The sequence below is a fragment of the Colletotrichum navitas genome (genome assembly GCF_030913465.1).
Source record: "Colletotrichum navitas strain CBS 125086 chromosome Unknown LY79scaffold_7, whole genome shotgun sequence".
NCBI lineage: Eukaryota > Fungi > Ascomycota > Sordariomycetes > Glomerellales > Glomerellaceae > Colletotrichum > Colletotrichum navitas.
Window position 1 is genome coordinate 736,107 of NW_026850553.1, and position 25,657 is coordinate 761,763.

At 54.4% G+C, this 25,657-nt stretch overlaps 6 protein-coding genes across 6 annotated transcripts; 3 read left to right on the forward strand and 3 right to left on the reverse strand.

Annotated features, from left to right (window-relative positions):
- Window positions 1-2,195: 2,195 nt before the first annotated feature.
- Window positions 2,196-5,309, forward strand: LY79DRAFT_507232 (DDHD domain-containing protein; the record flags this gene model as incomplete). Its single annotated transcript, XM_060553806.1, has 2 exons — window positions 2,196-3,403; window positions 3,455-5,309. 2 exons carry the CDS (start codon window positions 2,196-2,198, stop codon window positions 5,307-5,309), a joined length of 3,063 nt encoding a protein of 1,020 aa, XP_060418563.1.
- A 139-nt stretch (window positions 5,310-5,448) lies between these two features.
- LY79DRAFT_541099 (DNA repair helicase) lies at window positions 5,449-8,861 on the reverse strand. Its single transcript, XM_060556915.1, has 9 exons — window positions 8,471-8,861; window positions 8,356-8,406; window positions 8,273-8,292; window positions 8,070-8,201; window positions 7,748-8,001; window positions 7,576-7,692; window positions 7,185-7,515; window positions 7,028-7,125; window positions 5,449-6,973 (listed from the first exon to the last, which is right to left on the reverse strand). The coding sequence occupies exons 1-9, from the start codon at window positions 8,485-8,487 to the stop codon at window positions 5,618-5,620; spliced, it is 2,376 nt and encodes a 791-aa protein (XP_060418564.1). The 5' UTR covers window positions 8,488-8,861; the 3' UTR covers window positions 5,449-5,617.
- A 156-nt stretch (window positions 8,862-9,017) lies between these two features.
- Window positions 9,018-9,702, reverse strand: LY79DRAFT_576582 (uncharacterized protein; the record flags this gene model as incomplete). The annotated part of the gene is given in 3 exon segments (XM_060559804.1): window positions 9,018-9,073; window positions 9,146-9,473; window positions 9,487-9,702. The coding sequence occupies 3 exon segments, from the start codon at window positions 9,700-9,702 to the stop codon at window positions 9,018-9,020; spliced, it is 600 nt and encodes a 199-aa protein (XP_060418565.1).
- Window positions 9,703-14,766: 5,064 nt separating this feature from the next.
- LY79DRAFT_356589 (uncharacterized protein) lies at window positions 14,767-15,327 on the forward strand. The gene has a single exon (XM_060552696.1). It carries the CDS (start codon window positions 14,871-14,873, stop codon window positions 15,186-15,188), a length of 318 nt encoding a protein of 105 aa, XP_060418566.1. The 5' UTR covers window positions 14,767-14,870; the 3' UTR covers window positions 15,189-15,327.
- Window positions 15,328-15,480: 153 nt separating this feature from the next.
- Window positions 15,481-16,852, forward strand: LY79DRAFT_507486 (uncharacterized protein; the record flags this gene model as incomplete). Its single annotated transcript, XM_060553834.1, has 2 exons — window positions 15,481-16,514; window positions 16,579-16,852. 2 exons carry the CDS (start codon window positions 15,481-15,483, stop codon window positions 16,850-16,852), a joined length of 1,308 nt encoding a protein of 435 aa, XP_060418567.1.
- Window positions 16,853-19,831: 2,979 nt separating this feature from the next.
- LY79DRAFT_624930 (RNA polymerase Rpb1) lies at window positions 19,832-25,635 on the reverse strand. The gene is made up of 2 exons (XM_060562088.1): window positions 25,301-25,635; window positions 19,832-25,239 (listed from the first exon to the last, which is right to left on the reverse strand). The coding sequence occupies exons 1-2, from the start codon at window positions 25,480-25,482 to the stop codon at window positions 20,298-20,300; spliced, it is 5,124 nt and encodes a 1,707-aa protein (XP_060418568.1). The 5' UTR covers window positions 25,483-25,635; the 3' UTR covers window positions 19,832-20,297.
- Between the last annotated feature and the right edge of the window lie 22 nt (window positions 25,636-25,657).

Genomic DNA, 25,657 nt, shown 5'->3' on the forward strand with positions numbered 1-25,657 from the left:
ACACAAGAAACCAATGACTGGTTCTGTTTCAGTACGGATATCTGCTCTCGACATCTTGCATCTGTCTGGTGTGGTGTTTCGCCCATCTAATCACTCTTTGCCCATCAGGCTCAACCAGAGTAGGAAGAGTCTTGACCAACTGCTGCATGGATGTGAGTGCCGGGTGACCAATTCACTTTCGTCTCTACTGGCCGGCTCTTCCGCGGGAGGCTCATTCCTGATGCTGCTCTCATCCAAACTCCTTGCCGTTAGCTTGACGTCCACGGCGTCACTGTGTTCAGTTATCTCATCACAACCCCGCAGACCCGGATTCCATGCGTGATTGCACCAAATGCCAACCCATGGCTGTGACGATGTACTGATAATGAGCGACCTGGAGAACGGAATGAGACTGAGACGAGGCAAGACGTCACGCGAGTTCTCCTCCTGGAGCATCCGCCGGACGCTGCTTCGGTCATCAAAGGATCGTCCTCATGGTAGGCTAGAAAGGCCCTGCAGGGGGGCCCAGTCCTATGGGCTCTCGGCTCCTGATATTCTCCGATGGCAGGCCCCTCACTTCTTTACTTGATACTTTAGTGTTCACTGGCTTGAGTGCCTGCCCAGGCACTCGGGTGCGCGCGGGGGGGGGGGGGACAGGATACCTTTTACCTGCCACCTACCTACCTCCCTTACTACCACAACCACAATAAGCCACCCAGCCCTTAATGCATCATAAACACGTCATAACAAGGCGCTCATGAATATATCGAGGCCAAAAGCATCACATACAGGAGGAAGGAGCTTTTTAAACTACGAGGTGAAATAACAGGCTTCTGAATTGATGGTATTTGTAGTGTATTGGTGATGTTGGGGAAAAGTATCCTGTTTTTTTTTTTCCCACCCGAGTGCCGGGTCCAGGTTTCCTCCTGTTCCCACCCGTCGTATACCCACTATAGACGGAGCCAATCCTTCTTCGATGCAAATGAGAAACTGGTTGGCGACGAGATGTCAATGCTGGCCAGGTATGTCCCCCTAGCCTTTCCCGCTTACAGAAAACCTGCAAGCTAGCTATGAGAAACCAAATCACTTGTCAAGGTTAATGGGGGCCCCTCTTGTATCATTCCCTTCTTCTTCCACAAGAGTAAAGCAAGCTCGTCCTGAAGTTGTTTGGAGTGAACGAAACTAAAATAGAAGAGATAGAGAAAGGGGGAACAGATAGGTAGAGCGCTCTGGGTGGAAGCATCGACAGCCCTGTGACGCCATCCCCAGAATTCCTAAACCGATCGACTAGCAAGCCAAGTTGATGCAGCAGGAGAGCAGCCCCCTGGCGGCGTAGCACAGACGTTGAGGCGGTGGGGTAAGGAAGTCGGGAGTGTCACAATCCCCGGCTCATTGGGGTGGCTCGGGAGTAGGGGACCAGTTCGTGTGGCTCGTGTGACTCGTGTGGCTCGTAAGGCACGTGCAACCCGGAGTGAGAAGATGATGAAGCACTGACCATCGTCTAGAGGTACGTCATTGAGCGCCTGGAGACAAAACACAAACGTACTGGTGAAGCACATGCCCTTCTTCTGCCTTACTAAGGCTGCCGGCTCCATGCACGAGCTCCTCCTCGCTTGCTCTTCATATTTCCCATCCGAGTGATGAATACTCCGGGAGGTTACGCACCATCGTCTCCGGTACCTGGACTAACGGCCAGACTTTCGACCTGGGCCCCGAGACTCGGCTTTCTCTCCACATACCCAGAAACCAATTCGAATAACCTGCACGGTGTTCCGGATCATCGCGACTCCAAAGCTCAGTGGATTGGCTGTCGCCAGCCTTTCATTCCCTCATTCCACGCGGCCTAAGTCTTGGTAACTTGACTGACCACTGTGTGCACTGTTTGCATTTGAATCGAGGCTGATGTGACATTGCTTGCACAGCCGCAGTTCGCCTCCTCGACGATACGCTTCTCTGTTCGCTGCCCCGGCGACACAAACCCTCGAATCTTGCTACTAGAATCATGCCAAAGTCCACGAAACTCCAAAGGCTCACCTACAGCCGCCCGTAATATCTGATCTCGTTTTGCGAATAGGGCACTGGACCCTTCCTCCTCGTTCCTGAATCCCGGCGTCCAGTCAAACCGCCGACCTTCCGCAAACCCCGATATACTGAACCTCGTATCTTGACCATCGCAGTTTCAGAAGCAACCTGGGGAACAAAATCGGCTGCTCAAAATGACCTCTTCATCGCAAACCCACACGTATGGCCCGAAGTGCCGCCTTGCGCCTGTGTCGCAATCCTTGCCCGCTGACGCCAAAGACGACATCCCTCCCGTTACCGCGCAGTACTTCTACTCTTCGGTCATACCCATAGATGATCCTTTGTCCCCTGGAACCATTGCCGGTGCCTCAGACGCGCGGACCGCACGCGGTCGGATTCGACCCTTTTCGCTGGGCGACAACAACGCTCTCGAGAAGGCTTGGCTGAGCTTCCTATCTGACGATGATATCCAAGCCCACGAGCAGTTGGCACGAGGTCGAAAACCTAGCCCAGCCATGGAGAAAGCGAACGCAGCCAAGCTGGCTCTCCTGGTGCGTCACTTGGCTGTGAAGCACATCCACAAACATGGCGGTGCCATTCAGGTATCGTCTTCAGCAGGCGAGGCTTCTGACATGCTCCCGGATACCCCGATTTCCGTATGCTGCCCGGACCTGTTTATAGATGTGTCCACCGAACTACAGAACACTTTCTGTGCGCTAGCCAGGAAGTATCATCATTCGCTAGGCCAGGAGAGTGTTGTGCAAGACGTGATGATGGAGCTGAGGCGGTTAACCTCCTCCGCGGAATCCCGGTCCCCGCTCGGGAGCACTTCATCCTCGCAGACTCGTGCGGAGTCGGCTCAGTCACGGCAGATGGGAATCATTGGCTCCTTCAGCCCTCGCCGAGAAGCGGCGAATGAGCTACAGAAGCTCGGCAAGGAGTCCGGAAACATTGGGGATGCGGCCAAGTCAAGGGCGAGGTCTGAATCTCAGGCGAGTGAGCAAGCCTCGCGGCCCTCAACCCCGGGTCTCGGAAGCTCGTTTCGACAGCATACGGTAGACGATGGCATCTCTGGTAAGCCATTCGTTCGAGCTGGAATTCGGCAGAGACCGCAGGACAATTTTGCGACTTCGTTCCCTCCTCCGGAACCTTCCAATCAGAACGACGCCGAAGGGCGTGAAGCGCAACCGCCGAACGCCTCATTAGAGTCGGCGAGAAAAAGGGCAAATACCACGCAAACCAAGCTTGTCAGCGATGAAAGCTATAGGAAGGAGGCGATCGACGTCGTCGTTGGTGTCTCTCGTCTGCACCTTGTCTCTATTCCCGCCCTGCAGATGAAACCTATTTATTGGTCCCCCGTGAACGATATCGCCGTGGTCCTCCGGGCCACCTGGTTTTACAGGTTTGTTGTGCGCCCCTGCACTGTACTGCGAGAGTCCTGACAGGCGTGCAGAGACACGATGCTGCCCATACCCCCGGCCGTGGCCAACCAGCTGGAGGCTGGCTATCGAGAGCTGAAGCCCCACACCGAGACTTGGAACGATGAGCTGCGCTGCGCAGTTGAAGTTGGCCCCCTCGGTGAGGAGAAAGTGTCGCATCGGCTGTGGCCAGACGACATGGAGTCTCTCGGCGACAGAGACAAGCGAATAGTTTCGGACGCGCGCATATCAACAGACCCATTCTGTGCCGCAAACTGCTTCCGTGGAGAGGCTGCGGCCGAGGGCGCCATCGATCCGAACTTGAAGGCAGGAACGGCCGCTCAGCAGCATCGGAGCTATGCGACCTACCATGTCATCTACAAGGACGCCTCCAAAGCCTTTCTCTTGAAGCCTAGTCTGAAGCCTTCGGCTTACTACGGCAGACGGCCTGTCGCGAAGATCATGAAAGGCATGACCGTAGGTATTCCGATCGTGCGTGGTTTCGACCGGCAAGCCTGGGAGCGGGTCCACGACAAGAAGGCCAACCGAGACGCTGCCAACCAGCTGGCGTCCTCCGCCAGCGACTCGCCCGAGGCCGTTGCGCAAGACGTTTGCGCGGCTTGCCAGGCGCAGAAAGAGCGTGGCCAGGTCACGGACCTCGTTCTTGTCGTCCACGGCATTGGGCAGAAGTTTGCAGAGAGGGTCGAAAGCTTCCACTTCACCCACGCCATCAATGCCTTCCGCCGCGAGGTCAACCTGGAACTGGCCAACCCAGCAGTCAAGGAGCTTTTGAGAGAAGATCAGAACGGCATCATGTTACTCCCCATCAACTGGCGCCACACCCTGTCATTCGAAGATGGTGGCCCGATGACCGAGGAAGACAAGGCAACACACGTACCGGACGGCTTCGGTCTCAAAGACATCGAGCCCGGCAGTATCCCCGCGGTACGAAGTATGATATCGGACGTAATGTTCGACATACCGTTCTACTTGTCTCACCATAAGGGGAAAATGATCAAGGCCTTGATCACGGAAGCCAATCGTGTATATCGACTCTGGTGCCGAAATAATCCTGGGTTTGCAGAGAGAGGGCGAATCCATATGATCGGGCACTCTCTAGGCAGCGCCATGGCTATCGAGATCCTCTCGCGGCAACCCACGCGCGTCCCAAGGCTGGATCTGTCGACCGAAATGCCCCAGTCAGACTTCTTCGATTTCGACACAACTAACCTATTTCTCGTAGGAAGCCCCGCCGGATTTTTCCTGCTCCTTGAGAGGGGCATGCTTCAGCCTCGTCGCGGGAGAATGAAACCCGGCGCGGATCCCGCTGATACCAACGCGCCTGAAGTGACGGGCGAGGCCGGTCGGTATGGCTGCATCGCCGTGGACAACATTTACAATGTGCTGGCCAAGGAGGACCCAATCGCATACCTGCTGAACGGCACCATAGACCCCGTGTATGCCACGAGCCTGAGAACAGCATTTGTGCCATCAAGTGCCAACTCCATCTTCAAGTACGTTGGCAACGCGATGAAAAGCCTGGTGCCGGGCACAACACCCGCCCCAGTCACTCCCGCGGTGCCAAAACCATCATTCGTGCGCTTGCCCTCACAGCTCGAATTGGAGGTCCACGACTTCACACGGGAAGAGATAGCGGAAAGGAAGGCGTACCTACTCAACGATAACGGTCAAATCGATTACTATCTGAGGTTCGGCGGCGGCCCTCTGGAGATCCAGTACCTCAACATGTTGAGCGCGCACACCTGCTACTGGACAAGCCAGGACTTTATCCGTATGCTTTGCATGGAGGTCGGGAGGAAGCCAGGCAGGGGAAACACCATTCCTGCCATGAGGGCCCAGAAGGCGGCTAAGAGAGTTGTGTTGGGGTGAGCATCTAGCGGCCACGACGGCCTCCATTTGTACCATAGATAGACCCGGCGGTGCCTAGACATGGGGATTCAGGGAACGAGGTAGATGGGTGGAGAAATTGTCGCTCCACGTAGTCATCCAAGCAGAAGATTTGGTGGGTTCTACGTTAGACAGCTATTTTATTTGCTTGATCTGGAGCTGAGGGCCCTAATATAATCTTGGCCTTCCATGCCTAGACTACAGGCAAAGACTACCGCAGAATTCTCCCTTGTCACCCGTCAACTCCAAATGCGCTGGCCCGACGGACCATCTGAGGGCGTGAGACTCTCTCAGAAGCCGTCGTCAATCTCCATCAGGTCGTCGTCAAGGTCATCGTTCATGCCATACTCGTCTCCGCCGTCGGCCCCGTATCCATTGCCACCGGCGCCGGTCTCCTCTAGCTCCTGGATGCGCTCCAAATCCATCTTTTCCTTGTGCTTCATCAGGTCTTCGTAGCTCCAGGTGCTCACACCCTCCTGATCCTTTGCCCGGAACGGCTGCGCCATCTGCTTGAGGAAGCGTCGCGCGCTACTGACGGCCATGTCGGTGCTTACGTTCGTGTCGGCGTCGAGTAGACCCTGGTTAATCCACTTGGGCAGCTGCGCGCGCTTCTTCTGGAACCGGCGGTCCGCAAGGACCATAATACCGTAGTCGTCCTTGCCTCTCAGAACACGGCCCAAGCACTGCGCGGCGTGGCGCATGGCGTCAAAAGACAGGAAGTCGTTCTCGCGGATGCGGTACGTCTCGCGGAGAAACTCGAGCCTCGCCTTGAGGATTCGAGACTCAGTGTACTGGAACGGAACGCCTATGCAGAGCACGGTTCTGCCATATTGATGATCGAAATCAATACCCTCCGAGACCTTGCCTCGGGCGACGCAGAGCAGAACGGCGCCGCGGCCATTGCAACAGGCCGTCCGGTAGGTCTCCAGCGCAAGCGACGTCTCCTGTGCGTCCGGTGTCTCGACGAGAATGAGCTTGTACTTCCAGACCTCTTCAAGAATGTTCATTCCTTGCCACATGCTAATGATGGACTCCATGTACAGATACGACGGAAAGAATACGACCATGCCGTCCGGCGTGATCTTGGCGAACTCGGTGAGAAGGGTGCCGTAGTTCCGGACGACACTCGGCTCGTTTCTAACCTGGAAACTGGTGGAGATGGAAGACTGGTCACTCCCACGGGTGACGATCATTGGCAAGAAGGATCTCCTTGCGAGGGTCATGCTGTATGATTCCTGCACGACAGTCGAGAAGCCCAGCATCTTAGGGTACATTTCAAGTGGAGACATGGTTCCCGACGTGATGATGACGGAGCTGAACCTGTCAAAGACGGGCTTTATCGCGATGGCGGCGTCAAGGCATGTGAAATGCAGCACTGGATTGGGCACCTCTGCCGTCTCCGATTCGAATGGTTCGAGGATCAGCAGGAAGCCTTTTTCGTACGTTGCGACAAGAGTGGCAAAGGTGGCGACTTCTTGGAGGGGTTGGTAATCCTCAATGTTGGTAAGTTCAAGAGTCCGCACAAGCGACGTCAACCTCTCGGCGCAAAATCTTAGGGGCTTCTTCTCGATAAAGGTGTATTCCTTAAGATGGGCAAGGAAGGACGGCGGCGTCTCCGATATCGTGTGTCTAACCTTCATGCGGGTCTGCCGGCTTATCAGCACGCGAGCTTTCATTGCTCTCTAGAGAAGCCAACCCACCTTGAGATACTCGATGAATCTTTTCAGGAACGACACAAAATGCTCGGCTCTCCTGATGTTACCCGGAACCGCTTCCTTGAGCAAGTCGTCGGGCAATGCTTTGGGCGTGTTAGCTAACCGTTGCCCAGTAGGTGGACCATGGCCGAACGATCCCTACCTGGATTCGCCATGAAAGCGTCTTCCTGCCGTGCCTCGTCGGCGCCGCGGAGGCCCTCGACCAGCTTCTGGTATTCATTCTGAAGCTGCTCTTGGTCGGTGTCCCTCATCTCTGCAATCCTCCGTTCCAGATTCTGCGCGCCTCTTGTGGCCTTTCGGAGAGAGTCTTCCGTGATGTCCGTGCTGAGGGATTCGATACAGACATTGTCGATGTTGTGAGCCTCATCGAAGACCACAATACAATCTTTCGACAGCTCTCTAGACACCCTTTCGGCAATCTTGGGGTCGAGAAGGTAGTGATAGGAGTAGATGATGACGTTGCAGAATTGCATCTTTCAGCTTGTTAGCGACATGGGCTCGGCCGTGGCGGTGCGTTTGGGGGGCGATGTTACCATGCGACGTGCAGTGAAGTAAGGGCACTGTTTGTGCTGCTCGCCATATCGCAAGAGGCCTTCGAACGTCCAGACTCCGTTGGGGATGAGATTGTGTGGCTCAAGCAGGTCCAGGTTCTGTGGCCCATTAGCAATGCATAGGGACTGGACTGTGGCGCAACACTTCACGCACATCGTGGTATACGCAGACATCGACGCTCTCCCCACGATCCTTCTTTTCTTTGACGAACCCAGCTGTGAGACTCCGACAACGAGCGTCGACGATGGCGCCACTCTTTTCCTGCTTGACGGAAGGGTGCAAGCATAGATTCTTTCTGCTCGTCAGTCCGAGGCCGCGGAACTCCTCTTCTTCACCGAGCTCCTCTGCTCGGTACTTCATAAGAGCTTTCAGCTCGGCCAGCGCCTTTTCGATCTCGGACATGGTACCTGTTGACTATCAGAGCTGGACCAGAATGGTGAGTCGAACGTGGCATTCGGGCGGTCTGGTAACGTACGAGAGCAGTATATAAGCTTCCGGTGCTCGGGGTTGTGCTGCTGGTATGCAACAATGAGCGAGAGCAGCGAGACCGTCTTTCCCGTTCCTGAAGGCATCTCCAGAACGCAGTGCCCGCCTGCATCCAGGGTTTCTGAACATCAAGTCCGAGTGTCAGCTTCGGTTGCGTCTCATACTGAATGAACTGAGAGCACCTGGACTCACTTTTGAGGTCGCACATGTACCTAATCACGCATACGGCCGTCAGCGTCATGCTAAGTCTGAGTATCCAACCGAGCTGTACTCACGCATATTGTTCCGGATATATCCTAGGATATGGGAAAATAACAGGCAGCTCACTATGAGCTCTTAGTTAGCCGACATGTGGAGAGCGTCGTGAAAGGCGTAGACTTCATTACTCACTCGATGAAGAACTTCATTTTGAGTAAGGGAGGCGGCTACGGCCAGTTGATTAACTAATCAACGAGCATTAAATCTAACGGCTCGGGAGGAGCGAAACCGTCGTCGCTAATCAGAGCGTCTTCTTCTGGGCCGAAGCAGCAAGGATGGAAAGATGGCGGGTTTTCTGGAATTGACAGGACTGGGTGAGGCTGTTGTGTTGATGGTACGAAGGAAAAGTGTGCCGGAAGGCGGGCGGAGGGAACGAAGCAATCGTGGTCACGGATTCCAGCTTCGGCGGCAGATCTCATAAAATGGAACGTGAGTTTTGAGCTATGGCAGGTTCACCAGCTGGTGACAATAATGGTGAGGTTCGCGGTGTGGACGTGAAGGCGAACAGTGACGTGAGTTAAGGTACCAAGTACTGAGGCAGCTCTAGAGGAGCCCAGCAGCTTCCTCTGGTGCCAAAACGTCGCGCTATCACGTGATGCGATACCGCAATGGTCACTGCTTATATAATACCAATAGCCCGGGCCCGGACCTCCTGACCGAGGTCAGCATAGGCCAAGTCCTAACGGCCGATGCCATTCTCCCTGTCTCCCTCACCTTTCCTTCCCACCGATTTACCTAATGAAGCATGTTGAGAAGCAACTTGCGTCAACTCAGCATGACCAAGCGCATTTTTCTTCTGATTCTCACCTGTCTTGCTACCAAATTTGGTTCTTGGTGTGCGGCTTTCGCATGCAAGATCTACATAGACTTGCATATGACAATCCTTTTGGCGCCATTGCATCCAGCAATGGGCGCCGTGAGGCCCGTAGGGCAACGCAACGACACGAGGTTGGCCAACGCCTTCTGCTAACAGTCCCGTTCCTCTGATCGATCGTGGGATCGAGCGGACGTGTTCGCGCACATTGAACAGCGATGCCGTCGATTGCCTGTTCTGGATTTTGTCGGGCGCATCTCTCATAACCCAGGAGCTGGTGGCTTGGAAATCCGCCATGCCCGTATTACGCACGGCAGTCAGCTAAATGCATCACCAAGAAGGGGACTCCCTCATGGTTACCCGCCCGGCACAGTATAGGACTCGTGAGAACCAGGTACCAGCTCCCCGCAAGGGCTGAACAGTAAAGGGCAGGCTCGGAAGCCGTGGTCTCTGAGCTAGAACTCTTGGAGGCACTGCAGCCAAGCGGCGTATAACCAGTACGACGGCAGTGACCACGAAAGACAAGACACAAGCAAGAGGTGGCAGGCATCTGCCTCACTCGTTACTGTCCGTGGACACACGGGCTTCCGACTTGGTAACGCTGTCACGGTGAGAACTCACGACTAATGCAGTCACCCATGCAGTATGTCTTGCAGTGCATCTAGCAACGCCGCCCCGTGGTCCGCTGCGAGGTTTGGATCAGTTGTCGTTGCAAGGCTACGCGGGGTCCATGCGGTATAAAGATATCCAGGATGAAAATCCATCTTGGTCGTAAGAAGGGCCCTGGCATTCGACAGGGTGGCCTGCGTCGAGCGGGCCTTGGAGAGTGACTCTGCCACTAGGGCACTTGTACAAGCGACGAGCGTTTGGAATCTGGCGCCTCTCTCGAGGCCCTCGAAAGCAATAATTGCATTCGGCTCCGACGGTAGACGAGACCTCGCCACGGGAAAAGAGCGGGCGCATGAGCGCGAGAGCCACCGAGGGATAGATATCGATCGACCCATAAGGCCATTTTAGTACTGGACTCGTTGCCCATCGTTCATCGTCCAAGTTCTCTTCAGAAAGCACGATATACCACGGAGTTGAGCCGGCAAAGTGTTGCCGTCCAGGTGGACGATCCAGCTAGTTATTCGCAGCGTCATCCACCAACAGTGTGTCAAGCGATGCCGCATTGCCAAAGTAGAGAAAGGGTGGCCGGAAACAAAGGCACACCGTCTATGGATGTCACTGGTAGTCCCAAATCAACATTCACCGCCCGCTCTGGATGACCAATGGCTCAACGGCGTATAGCTGAGCTCGATAGGGTCTGTGCGGGTATCTATCCGTTCTCTAGCACGCTGAGACTGGCATGGGCAACGATGACTACGTGCCTTGGGTGTAGCTGGTTCCCGCTATTGAACGCACCCACTTTGGAGCGAGCCACAGTCAGCACTTAATCAGACAGCGCTCGAGAAACGGGTAAGATACTGGGAAATCCAAAAGGCAAACTGCCCATTGACCAAAGTTCCGTTCCCAGCACCCACCATGGCCCTGCTCCGTACGCCCGGCTACGCTTTCGCTTCCAGGGTACCCTTGCTCCGCATTCTCGAGCGCCAAACCGAATGCAGGGGCATCCATTCCTTTCTGTGCCTACCTCGCAGTAGTGTGGGCAGAAGTTCTAATTGGTATCAACGGTTTTCACGCGCTTAGGCTTCTCCAGACTCGTTTGTCGCACGGAGTCTTCGCCCGCCAGTATGCCCACCAGATGGTGCGGAAGAGACAAGAAGAATCCTTCTAAACGGTTCCTAATTAAAGCAGAGAACCTAGGCGCGGCATGTGCTGCTGTGTCGAGTATAATGTTGCGGTCTCGAAAAGAAGGATGCCTGCAACCAGACGCGAGCATGGACACAAGAAATGACTTCGCCGACGTATCAACTCTGGTCCTCTGGTGCCTTCGCCCCACGACTAGTGCCGACGAGAGGTTGGAGCAGTCACCGAGGATTGCTATGTAGACTCCGGCAAGGTCTAATATTGGGTGGGGGTGGCGGCTGTTGAGCCCGGGTAGACAAACACAGAAACATAGAGAGAGTCCATAATAATTGTAGGGGTTACAGGCTAAAGGGTGTCGTTTTCCCTCTGCAACTTGCATTCAGGGTTCAAGGCTGACCCCTGATGCCTGAATTCCAGCAAGAACGACATCGTGAGCATGAGACCAAGAATCCTTCGATGCTTGCCTACATCAGGTTCCTCGAGGTTCCTCGAGGTTCCTCGGGGCCTCAGGGACGCCAGTGCCAACAAAGAGGGCCGGGGTAAAGAAACCGTTGTTGGTTGGAATGGAATCTGTAGAGTAAAGGACTGTTGCTCCCTGTTTTCCTCTTATTATGGAGAGAAAAGGGAAGGAGTAAAAAGTGGTTAGGAGTGGAGACCGACGTTGGGAGACTGGCAAGCTAGATGCAACCATCGAATGCTGCCTAATTAGCGGCGCACCGGTTTTGCGACATCCAATCAGAGATATTCTGCTCATCTCGCTTCGTCGCCCCGTCTTTCGGCCGAGGGACTGGTTTTGATGGGGACCTTGTGAGATACCTGTCACTTTGGTCACTTTGGTCACTTCGGCTGCCAGCGAGCGAGGGGGCGCTTGGATGGGACGGGAGCTTGGCAGAGGGGAAGCTTGATAACATCTGTAAGACTGTAAGAATATACGTAGTACAGTACATGGGCGTGACAAACCTTGGTGGTGTTCAGTCTGCATCGTCTTGACGAACTCCGAAGACCCCACAGAAAAGTACCTTGCAGGAATTCGATATGAGATAAGAGAGGTCTGACTACGAAGGACGACTACTTGTTGCACCATGACCGGAAAAATATGAACAAATGAGTACGTACATCTCACAAATCACTGTATGTCCATCCACTGATTAAGCCAGACCTGGCCGGGCCAGTCCTTTTCTTTTGCTCGACCCAAGCCAGTATAGTAGGAGATTGGAAGGGCTCGCCAGCCTGACCGTCAATGGACGAGTGTTCCTGTTTGATCACTCTTGAAGAATCCGTAGTCGCACGCAGCAACAAGCACATAGTACTCTCAACCATTTCTGCGGTCTCGATGCCGGATCCTTGACATTGAAGAGGAATGACGCAATTCTTCCTGGGTCGTTGGTCGGTATCACAGCAGAGCAGAGCGTTCCACGTCTGGAGTCCCCAGTAATGCGCACTGTACTGCTTGTCTTGTCCCTTTCGACATCGACACGGACATGTTGCTGACGCCAAGATTGATTGTGGTTGGGGACTTTTGGCGCGGTTGTCCTGGCTCTTGAATGATTTGCATGGGGGGGGGGGGAAGGACATTGCAACGCACGCCATCCATTAGCAGCAGTCATCCCACACCTAATGCTGACGCCACTTAAACGGGCGCGCGGATGGCCGCCAATGAAATGGTCGGAGCAACGAATCGGTAGCGTCCAACGTCCTCGCAGCGTCGCAGTTGGGGCAGTAGTATTTACAGACAACACCTCGATGAACGGGTACTTAGTAGTAGCTTTGCTGCGTGCTGCTGTTCCCTGCACAGTGGATCGGTTCTTCCAGTGTCGGTGCCAACGCCAACGCTAGGAGGCGGGTAGGCGCCACGGCTAGAGGTCCGAGGCTGGGGGTTCTCAAATGAGACCGGCGGCTTTCCCATTTTGGCAACGTGATGGAAGCCTACGTCGATGATAGATAGGCACCGGCCTCCAATTAAGGTATGTGCCTGATATCTTTCATGTCCAATGTCAATGCTTTGGTGGCTTGCTTTCTCTCTGCCGACGGGACAACCTTAGACTGTTCTCTGGGTTGCGTGCGTATGAATCGAGTTTCCTTCTCTTCCTCTGGCTGACGGTACCTACATGGTGTGAAGTCCACTACGTCGTACACTGTCAGCTGCCTCAATTTCCCAAAGGCGGTACCTGGGTGCCAGGCACCCAGATGAGTGAGTACATGCCTACCTAGGTAAGTACTTAAGGCACTGGGCACCTAAGTAGGTACCTGAGTAGGTATCTAGGTACTTAGGTAGACTACCTAGGTAGGTACCAAGAAGGATACTTGTAGTACGTGCCCTGTCACCGACCCCACCACGGCCGATGTGGCTCAATCGATTGCTAGGTTCTTCACTTTAAGCACACGCTCCATCCGGTCTGGGTCAGTCTCCCCGGCGAGTCTTTAATTAAACGGTTGGTTCCTGTTGTTCCAACTTCCAACCATCAACAGCAGCTGAGTGACAAATATTGACCTTTGCCCCTCTCTTTTCTCTCTTCATCCTGAACCAACGGTCCCTTCAAGACTGAAATGTGGTACCTACGGCTACGTATACGGGCCCAGCACCTCATTCCTAGTTCCAACAGGAAGTTTTGTTTGGGCCAAGGGCGGGCCTCTGAGAGGGTAGAAAAACGCTTTAAATGATGGGTAACTCAGCCGAGACGCACGGCGAGATGACACTGGGTTTCGTTCAAGAGAACGATAAACGACCATGACACCGCCGGGTCAGCAAAAAGTTCTTGCCGCCCACCCCACCCTCTTTCATGGCAGTAGTAGCCAGGTAGCTATGAACACACCAAACGCCGGCCCTTATCCCCTTATCCCATCTCTTCCTTCCCCAGATCCCTGGCGTAGATGATGCCGGTGACCGGTCAAGACTCAAGGGTTGCATCTTGGTCTAGCCTCCAGGCAAGGCCCTCTAGTCTCTCGTTCCCAAGTTGCTGGACAGACCACTCATCGCTCAGGGAGGAATGGAGAATGGGCTTCGCCTACGCTGGTGCAGGCATTAATCGTACCACCGCCCCCCGAGGTTTCTGTTTTTTCGTCTTCTTCCTGTCCGGTTCCTGCTTCCTCCCTGGGACCATGATTCGACACACCGCACGCCCATATCGCAAACGGGCGACAAGGGGAGGAATTGTTGGAGAGAGGGCGCGGCTCGTTGTCATCCACGCTCAATTCGAATCCTTGCTCCCCTTCTGCACTTAGGTCTAGTGTACTTCAAAGAAACCACGAGGCGAGTGACTAGTGGGTTTCTTCTCCTTTCCTTCTCGTCGTCTTCTCTTTGCCTGTGCCTTTCGCCGGGGCGTCTTGTCCGTATCCGGAATGTCTGCAGCCGTCATGTTCACCAAAATATCACTTCCTGTTTCCTCGATGCCCCATGGCCATTTCACTCGCATCATCCCCCATATTCACACCCCTCCCTCCTCCCAATATCTTCTCCACGTATGCCGCCGCCCCCAATGATACCCCTCCCTGGTGGAGTAGGGCTAGCTCTGGTCAAATCCTTTGCGGGTTGGTCCAACCATCAACCATCAACAAGGCCAACCATTCTACCTAGTCCGCCGGCTGTCTTGCTGCTACCTGCCCCGCCCCGTTTGTCCTGTTTGCTAGTTTCTATCAATGGACTCTACTTGTTTTTGGCATCTTCGTCCGTATCTCACTTTGCCTCGAGTTACCAATTCCCTCTTGTTGGCAGGAGTACATGGGCTGCTTCTCCTCATCTTCGGCGTTGCTCTCTCTGTTGATGCTGGTTATTACTTGCCTGGCACTTGACCAACCTTGCATCTTCACTCTAGCTTGTGCTATATTCGTACATGCACTACGTCTTCTTGTTTTCTGTTCATATCACCCTGCAACCCTGTGGCTCTTCCTCCATATCTGATCAAGAAGAGAAAAGAGCCTGAGACGGCGAGAAAAAACATGTAAACGTACCGGGGTCTGCTGCCTTGAATAATGCAGAACGGTAGCCCGCTCTGCCTTGTTCTCTTGTGTCTTCTTGACTGCTTGCGAAGATCGGGGTCCCTTCTACCCGTTGGTCTAATCCACGCCACGAAGCCTCTTGACTGGGTTGCTCACATCTTCCGGATGGTCACTTGCCTTAAGCTATTTTACCTTATTCCTCCCCTGCCCTGCACTGCCCTGCACTGCTCGTCCTGTTCTACGCGCACCCGTTGGTTTTACACACCTCTGTCCAAAAAAAGCCCTTGCCGCTTCTTGGTTTGCTGCCTTGAGTGTTGGCCCCTACCTAGGCGTGAACGTCTTCTTTTATAACCGCCTCCTTCCTCATCTTACCTTCTGTCCTTCAGCCTTCTTGGACAAGGTGGCCAATCAGACACTCAATCCTCCTGATCTGTACCTACCCACCCACTCCTCTCGCTCACAAACCCGCTTGCGTCCTGACCAGACACCCTCCAACCCCCCCCCCCCCCCCCCTGGCCTCGCAGCTCCTCTTTGCGTCTTGCTCCAACGCCCTCCCTGCCTGTATATATACCGAACCCTGGCGTCCAACATAGCCTGGAGCAAATCGATAAAGGAGCAGGAAGCGGCCATGGCCATGCCAGCCATGGACCTCACACCACCATCTTTAACACGGTCACCGGCATCTCCAGCTCATACCTGTTGCCCATCGGAGCGCTCTTCGTCAGACTACCCATCTCCAGACCCGGCGGCTCAGCAGTACAAGATCACCTCATTGTACGCTGCCGGCCAACTGTGCTCTGCTGATCTGGCTGCCGATGCCGATATTTCTTTACCGCCTTTGGATCTCCGAACGACAGCCGACTGGGCCCCGTTAAGCGCCATGGCGCCATCGTCCTCGTCCTTTTCCATCCCGAACGTCTTGTCAGAGTACGACCAGTTTGCCGACTACGAACCTCCGATGCCAGCATCGTACGAATCCGAAGCGTTCCAGCCGCATTCCCAACCATCCGGCCCAGGTCATCACGGGCATCCTCTTACAGACTCGCCCGAGCACTCGCCTGGACCCTTGTCCCCAAGGAGCCCCATATCCTATGCGCAGGGTGGACATGCGTCGAGGTCGCTGGCCCCACGGATCAAGATGGAAAACGTCGACTATGGTTCCGGTATTAACGCCTCTAACTACATCTCTCCGAGGCCAATGCACACGCCGTACATGGCAGATCCAGGCCCATACGGCAGTTCGCATCATCATTACTTGTCGGATACCCAGTCCTCAGGCTGGCCCAAGGTGGAATATGGTGCCGAACAATACTACCAGAACCCACCGGCAGGCGAACCAGCCTCCTTGAGCCAAGAGGCAAAGCGGGCAGAGAACATGAAGCACAACCGCCCGAGGCGGGCGCCGCGGAAGATGACATCTTTTGCGGATGCCCAGTACAAGTGTCAATTCAAAGGGTGTGACAAGCTTTTCAGCCGCAGCTACAACTACAAGGCACATCTGGATACACATGACGAGAAGCGGGAGTACCCTTTCCCCTGTCCTGTAGCCGACTGCAACAAGCGGTTTGTGCGAAAGACGGACCTTCAGAGACATAACCAGAGCGTTCACATGAAGGAGAAGAACCACAGGTGCGACTACTGTGGGCGACTCTTCGCTCGCAAGGACACACTTCGCAGGTAAGTTAAAACAGCGCGCAGCGATGTCGGCTCGCCATGAAACCTCGTAATGACCTCGATCCAGACACATGGAGGACGGATGCTCCAAACGCTTCGATGTCGGCACCTGCGACCTTCGCGTCGATGCGTACGATGGCATGGGGCCAGTCAGCCGTAGCATGGGAGCGCTGATGCATCATCCCATGGGACCAGGTTCCGGTCCTCTCCCGTCGATTACCATGTCTATGTCAATGAGCAGCGGCAGCGGCCTATTGCACCCCGACTCTTCAGCAAGCAAAGGTAGGAGCACTATGTCGGGCATAAGCGACGGAGCACATGGCGACAACTGGCAACGGTGACGGGACGATGCTCTTGGCGCATTTGGATTGACTGAGGCTATAAGGAAGCACGACGAGACGTATGATGTGCAGGATATAGGGGGCTGGTGGGCTCGTCCCACGTACATGACATGTATCACCAATTGGAGCGGCTTGGGAGGGTTCGATTTGCATGCGCAAGAACATTGACCACGTAGATATCTGGGTTACGGGCGTTGGAACACCGGAGGGAGGGCGCGACAGAGCACTATACTGATAGAACGTGCTGGTCTAGTTGGTTAGGAATAGGGAATATTGATATCCATAGGCTGCGCGCAGCAGCTTCCGTCAACGCATCTTTGCAGAACAGCATGATACCTGGGACGTTCCCCAAACAAACAGTTGGCCGAGGCCAGTCGTGTATAGTACATCTCGAGCATCGGGACCGTTGGAAGGGAGAGTGTACCTAGGGCTGGGCATACAGGACGAAAGAATGTCCCAAACTTCACTTTTGGCTGACCGAAATACAGTGCGATAGTCATTGGAGTGTGCATTGTTCGACCATGTTTGTCTGTAGCTGTGAGGGGCAGGATGTGTTTGGGTGGAACCGGGAATTCGGGAGCTGGAGCCAGCAAATGCTAGGTGTGTGTGTTGAGATACTACATAAACTACCGCCTACCGCTTTAGGTACGGTGCCTATCTACCTACCTAACTATCGACCTAGGTACCTAAGTACCTACACAGGTAGGTAGTTAGATATCTAGGCACTTTGGTACATGTAGGTAGGCATAGAAGGATGGCCCATGTACCTACAGGGGCCGCCCATCCCTTACCGAATGCTTACGTAGGTACCTTAGGTATCTAGGTAGGTAGTACATTATACCTAGAAACTTTGCAAACGTATCCTGGTACGTGCCTCAACCTGGACCCAACGCGGCAATCAAGTGGGAGGAACCTCAAGAGGAACCGCCTTGGATAAGTACCTCAATGGGGGAAGAGAGCATTGCTATCTGGACCATCTCAGCCACCTCACGGGACTGGGAGACAACCGCCAAACCACCAGTTTGCTCCCCCCTCATAACGATGGCATGTTCCCATGCTCGTAGATACTTACACGAAACAAGACCTTGCCAGATTCTTCTAATACCTTGACCAAGCTATACACCGATCCGCATGGCAAGTGGCATAATGAGCTCTTTCTTGTCTTTAACAATTGCCTCGCCAAGTCAACTAGCAACATAGGTAGGTAGGTAGTGTATAGTACTAGCTTAATGGAATCACGCAGGTTCAATGGTTCTGACGAGTGGATACAACCTTCCCTTGTCTACATCCGATATCTACTTGTAATGGCTCTGTTCATTCTGGTATCGCCTTACTGAGCGGCCCCTGTTGCCTCCCTCACTCACTCTCTTTCGTTTATGCCACCCGACGTTCCCCGATTCACGCATACATACTCGAGAGTTCCAACATCATACAGAACAATGTGGCGCGCTGTGTCAGGCATCTCGCAGAACCAACCGCCCCCCAAGCCACTGGAATCACAAAAGACACACTTTTTATTTGTCTCCTCGGTCTCAGCGGGGCAGTGTCAGGCTGGACAAGGGGTACTTGCATGGTCAAGATTAAGGCTATACTGCCTACCTAGGTACCTATTTAGGTACGTAAGGGACTCACCTACCTGGGTAGGTACCTATCAAATAGTATGTACCTAAGTGACTAGCACGCTAAAAAAGCTCATATGGCTGTTGGTGCAGTGTCACATTGAGGAGAGGAAACACCAGCCGTTGAGCTCACCCCTTCTGGCCGATCATCCCCACTCGCAAAGGTACCTTTCCGTTCTCTGCCAGCATCAGCCGCCAGATGTGCCCACATAACCGCAATCAGAACAGCCATCTGGGGATCCCGACAATCTCATCATACACTTGACACGCACTGCCTGCGTTGACGTTCCTCGTTCTCCTCCAACCGCCTGTTACTGGCCACAATGGCATATCGAACTTTCTCAATGCCCATCTGATCCACCGGAACCTTTCTCCAGCACCAATACAGGACCGACTAGTCAGCTGGAGGGGTGTGTGCATGATGCACCGCCCCCAAACGTCGTAGCGTTGCACTTTCTCGTCTTCTTCAGCGTCTATTGTCGTCCCTACAATTTGCTGGATCGCGAAGCCGCGGAAAGCGCCTGCATGTAGATTGTCAACGTTTCATTAACCCAAACGACAGATCGGTCAGCCGAGGAGAGAGGTATATGGGCCACAGTCGCTTGGCCGCCCCCGCCCCCTTCCTCACAAGGCTGGCGGCCTCGTGTTCTGACTCTTTTACACTCACTTCACACCCTCCACGTTTTGAAGTGTCTCGGATGTCTTGCCTGGTAGGGCTGGAGCGACGTATGCGCCGGCATACTGGGTGTGGGTTGCGTATGCCATGTCATCCCTACTGACGCGGCACAGTACATACAGCCCCAGCTCCCGCATCCTGCCGCCATTTCCGTTAGGATTGCTAGGCAATACTCCATGTACGCCGTACAACTTTGCCTCGATGGCAGCTTGTATCAAAAATGCTTTTCATTGTAATGCCCACCATGCTCTTTCGAATGAATGGGAACAGATGACATAGATTTTACATAATGTAATATCTGCATCGGAGCCCGCAGGTCCATACGCACGCCCCTCCTATCATCTGAGAGAACGGGCCGCCATCCTGGGGATCGACACTGAGACCGAGTCCCCAGCCACTTCCGCGGCTGTTGAGCAAAGAAAAGTCCTCGTGCGCATCTGCACTTGGGAGCGTCTGCGGCGATCCGAGGCCGGGCCCTGGGTATGTATGCTATTGGGGGTTTCCAGGCGACCTCTCGTATGCGACGGCCGGGTGACACTGGGCCTAAGGGCCGGGGCTATGGCAGTTCGACAAGTTTATCCGTATCGTAGTGGAGTGTATATTACTAATCGGAAAGAAGCCTACCTGCGGCAACTCGTAACCGTCTGGATGTGGCCGTCCAAAAAAAAAAAAAAAAAAATGGCCCCTGGATGATAAGGGTGAGCATCGCAGTTCCAATGAACGATCTACGGCTGAGAGCACGCTGCCTACACCCGGGCAGGAGACGACTATGTAGTAGGATTCCAAACATCTGCCAGCAGCAGACAGACCCTTCATCAGTATGGTCCGCAGCGAACACGTATTCCATACTGAGAGCTGCTTTACCGTACACACGGAGAACCCTTCCGTGCCCCTTCCGTGCGCCAGCAACTTCACTATTGCCTTAGGCCTTGGCCGTCCGATCACCCGAGCAGGTCACATGCACTAGAATGCTCGATGTATGGATGATCAAAACATTTTGGTAATTCATGCCAACTACTTTTCAGGTCACGTTGCCTCTCTTTTAATCCCGGACAGCAAATACAATTATTGGCCAAAAGAGTATGCCTTACCAAACCCCAAACCCCCATAACAGGATACAAGACAGATAAGAGCGGCCGGGAGATCCGACCTACTCGGCGTTGGAAGACATGTGGTGCGTAGGCAGCGCCGTCAAGACATCAAAGGCACCCGTGCCGATCTTACCCAGGCGGCCCATGACAATACGGCCACTGGGTGTTCTGAGATCGTCCCAGTCACCGTCGAGGACAGCATCCTTCAAGAAGGCCAACGTCGTCTCGAAACTCATCTTGGTAAAGGGGCTCACGTTACCCCGTAGGCCGTTGCGATTGAAGGGCGTGTAGTCACCGTTGCGCGTCATGTAGTCGGCAATAAGGTTCAAGTGTCGGTTGTCGACACTGATGCCGTGGCCACTGAAAACGCCTGCCAACTCGGAGACTATGTTATTTCGGCATGCTTCAACACCATACACATCGAGCACGGCGCCGATGTCGTTCGTCGCAATCTTGTTGGGGTTGATGAAGTCACCGTACTTCTGCATGGCCTTGAGGTTACATCCCGACGTGTAGATAGCTGGCACGGACACATCATTGCCCGCCGAGTCCTTGATCTTGTGATCCGCCGTAAATGTGCATGAGCCGACACCAGGTATCTGCTGGATGACCGACTTCTTAACGGCCGCTTGCACAATGTTAAGCATGAGAACCTTGGGGGTGTTGGCCTCGAACTCGAGCGTGAACTTGCACCACTCTCCTGCCTCGTCGTTGCGGAACTTGGTGACGCGAAGATAACGGTCCTTGACGCGCTCAGCTCTCAGAGCACCCTCGTCGCTGTCCGTGTCACCATCACCGTCATCCTCATCATCTGAGCCATCCTTGTCTGCACGCGGCGGCGGGCTGCCTTCGAAACCTTCGTCTTCCTCGGGAGAGTTCTCGCGTTCCATCTGTCGCTGGATTGCGTCATCCTCCTCGTCGTTGGGGCCATACGACACGGCCTCTTCCCGATTCGCCTTATTCTTGGCGTTCGTGGCGTCGTTGTCACCATCGTCGTCATCTTCGTCGTTGTCGTCATTGGCAGCTCTTGCCTCGCCGTTGCCGGTCGCCATCTCCACGACGCCAGCCTTGACACCGACATCGGGGGTCGCCGAGGTGGACTCGCTACGGCGCTTCTTGATTTCGCGGACCATGATCTTCAAGAGGTGGTCAAGGAAGCGCTTCTCAATCGTGTCCATAACATCGCTTGTGTCAATGGCGTAGGTCTTGGTATACTCGTTGGCGGGGAAGAAGTTGAGTCGCACGTCGTAGAGCTTGGCCAGAGCACCGTTGTTGCCCTTGCCAATGCGCTCATTCACGATTGCTGTGTCAAGCACGTCAGCCAGGGGCAGGACGCTGATCGACTTTGCAAACACTTCTCCCTCAGCCGCTGAAAGCTCCTCGTGAAGGAGAAGAGTCATGGCCGGGGTGGAGATGGATCGGCTCGCCGTCATAAGGATTTCGCGGAGACGAGGGATACCGAGCGTAACGTTCTTTGCCGAGTGGCCAGCCAAATGGAAGGTGTTGAGCGTCATCTGCGTCGAGGGCTCTCCCACACTCTGTCCAGCAACAATACCGACGCCTTCACCCGCCTCGACAAGCGATCGCATGTACTTGGCAGCGAAGACGAGCTCCGCTGACTTCTTGCTGACTGCAGGGGCGTTAATCAAGCCAGACGAGACAGCTGACTTATCGCGAATGAGGCCGTCCTCGTTGTCCTTAATGTAGTTGGTCATTTGTTCGTAGAACTTCTCCGACGTGGCGAACGCCACTCTCGCCGGATTGACCATGGAGATGATGGGATCCTTGGCTGCAGCACTATTGAGCTTGGCGTGCTTAATGGCACTCTTCATGTGCTTGAGGATTTCATCCTTGCTGCCGGCAAGCTTCTCCTTGAAGCCATTGCTGAAATTGAGCTGGGCTGACTCAGACCCAACGTTGCGGAGAACGAAGCTGAAGTCAGTAAGGTATTTCTGCTTAGTCGGGTCGAGGCCGTCTTCGCCGTAGAGGAACTGCACGAGGGTACCATCCGCATCTCGCACCGTCGAGTCGTAGGTCACCGTCAATCCCTCCATGCCCTTAATGATACATCTCTGCAGATAACCTGAGCGAGAAGTCTTGACGGCTGTGTCGATAAGGCCTTCACGGCCAGCCATGTGATGGAAATAGTACTCTTGGGGTCGGATACCGGTCAAGAACCGTTGAACGATATAGCCGCCGGCACGAACATCCGTCTCGAAGGGCTTGAAGCACGGCAAAGACTTTCCGCTAACCATGAGAGGAACTCTTCTACCCTCGAGAACTTGCTGTCCAAGGTTACAAGAGATAAGATTTGCGTTGACCTGACTACCCTTGGCACCGGAAGTTGTCATCGACTGCATCTGGTTCTTGGGGAACTGCTTGACCAAGCCGACGGGCAGACAAGCTGTCGTTACAGCACTTGAAACCATGCGGGAGCTTTGGTTCACTAGCATATCGAGACCCTCCTGTTTGGTGTCGTCTCGCATGACCTCCTCCAGGCGGATGAGAAGCTCCGGGTCTGTGCTGTTGGGCGCCTTGTCCTCAAGTGAGACATACTTGGCCGCAACCTCGAGGCCAATAGTTTTGGCCGCCTTTAAGGCCTCCCGCCGAGCCTGTTCGCCTTCGGACGTGAGTCGCAAATCATCCATGCCGCAAGTGAAGGCCCGCATGTTCAAGTATCTGGTAAGGAGTCGTCCCATGCCACTGAGCAGCTTGCCTGCGACGGCAGGTCCATAGATTTCGTGGATAGAATGGATGAGGCCTCCCGAGCTAGGACCTAGATGGGCCTTGTCGAGGATGCCTGTCAAGAACTGTCCGTCTTGGAAAAGGACACTGCCTTCCTCCTCATGACTCTTGCCCCACTGGTCACCCTTGACTTGACATTTTCCAGCCATCCAAAGACCTTCGCCGTTGGGTGGCTTGATGTTTTTGAGTATTGTGCTGATGACCTGTTTTCCTGTCCATCGGGGCCTGGGCTTGATTACTGCGGGGGGGAGAAGCTCGATCCTCTCGCCAAGAATGTGGCCGCTTTCTGGACGGAGGGCCGAGTAGATGAGCTGTTGATACGAATCACGGTCGAAGAAGGTGTCCTTGTTACAAAGCGCAACGGAAACCGAAAGATGGTCCTGAATCAAACCACGGAGGGGTTTACCAGCCGTGCCCGACAAATATTGATGGTCCGTGTCGGCAATCTGCAGAGCCTCTGCTCTAGCAACTTCATTTTGTGGGAAATGCATGTTCATTTCGTCACCGTCGAAGTCGGCGTTGTACGTGTTACAGTTGGCGTAGTGCATGCGAATGGTCTTCTCTCCAGGCAGCACACGGACACGATGGCCCATTATGGACGGCTTGTGCAGCGTCGGCTGACGGTTCATCAATACGACGTCGCCGTTTGTCAGGTGCCGGTACACCTTTTTGCTCTTCATACCGCTCATTTGGTTGTTGGTTGGCGCGAGAAGTTGGTTAGCGAGGGATACACGGTCGTCCACAGACTTGGACCGAAGGTTGACAATTTGTCCATTCTCATACTCGATGGCAGCCGCTCCGGGCCACTTGTCAACTCCATTGATGACGGCTTGCTGCATGTCTCTGAAGTTGTGACTCGTCACGGGCTCGGGGTAGGTAAGTTTGCGCGCGAAGACGGGGGGCACACCAATCTCGTTGGTTTCGATGTTTGGGTCAGGCGAAATAACACTTCGGGCTGCGAAGTTGACTCGCTTTCCCATCATGTTCTTTCGGAAAAGGCCCTCCTTCTTCTCCAGTTTTTGCTTGATGCCATCCTCGTTCCTCTTGGCGGCTGCGCCTTGAACAGGGTTCTTGCTCTTGTCGATCAGCGAGTTGACAGACTCTTGTAACTCTGTCCACACTTGATGCAAGTCGGTGATGTCTCTCGGTCGTCCATACTGGTCTGTGGCTCCGACGCTTTGATGTATCCTCGCAATGTTGCCGCAATTCCGCATGATCATCTTGTACAGGGAGTTCTGCTGGGCCTCGGAGATTTGAGAGTCGCCAGTTCGAGCTTCGGGCCGGAACTTGTTCGGCGGGACAAGGATGGTTCGGATGAAGAACATGTCTGCAGATACTTCGGCAGATTTCTTGATCATCGGTTTCGAGTTGTATACCAACGACATGATGTCTTGCTCCTTCTCGAATAGCTCCCGCAGTCTTGCGCGAACCTCCATTGCGCTGATATAGCGCTGCTGGCCGGGGGCGACGGCGACAGCATCAACTAGTGATCCATCTTCCTTGTCCGCTAGGTCCTGCTCGTCATCACTAGCATCGCGCATTTCAACATCATTTTCTTCGGCTGAAGTGATGTCAATGTCGGCGACACCTTCGTCGGCATCGACAGCATTGCGCTTTGACTTGGGTTTGCGGATACGGGCTGCTGTTGCCATAGAATCTTTGACGTGGAGATTTCTCTGGGCCATCTGAGCAAGATCCCTCTCGCTGAGGGCCTTTTCAAAGATTTTGACGAAGCGATCTTTGCGGTAGGCGGGCGATATGCCGCCGCAATTGTCGCATCGCCGCGGCTTGGTGATTTGCGTCAAGAAGTCCTTGATGAGCTCCCTGCGCATCTCTATAGCACCTTCATGCTTGCCCTTCCTCACTTCCCCGAGACTAAGCTTGTGCGACTTGAGAGCCTGACGGACGTAGGCTTCCCTCGCACCGATGATGTTGTCGACAGAAGAAGTCCCTTCTTCCTCGGCCTCGCTCTCATAGTCAGTGGGTACCCCGGGCAGGGCGAGACCCTTGAGCTCTTCGCCAATGGCGTCAACGAGGTGGGCCTCGTGGAGGAGACCGTGTTGCAGGAGTCGGAGTTTGCACGAGTAGCGGTTGATTTCGCGATGGCGCATACGGAAACCTTTGCAGTAGACACATTGCGATCGCAGAAGACGAAGAACCTGGTCGAGAAAGATTGGGTGGTAGACAGGAACGGGGAGCTCGATGTGACCGGCGTGGCCCGGACACGAAGATTGATTCAAGTTGCAGGTGGCGCAGCTATGAAGGATGTGTAAGTCAATTGAGGCGAGGAAGAGGGTAATTGCGGGCGATTGCGTACAGAGCATCGCCCCATGATCCAAGAGCCGGGTCATAGAGACCGCCAGGGACGGGGTTGAGGAGGTTGTCAAACGTGCTGTCGTTCTCGATGCGCTTGACGGAGATGGCCTTGATTTCTTCGTCGGTGAGGAAAGTGAACTCGACCGTCTCGATGGACGACGAGATGGGTTGGGAGATGTTCATGGTGCCGGCGAGGCTTCAAAGAATGAGCCTGACACCAGTCTGGGTCCGTACAGAAGGCGAGGCGGAAAGGAGCAAATTTTCCATCCAGCGTCGAGTACAAGACGGCTGTCGATCGCAAAAGCAACAGGACCGGGGCGGACGGTCGAAAGTAGCAGCACCCGGACGATGAGAGACC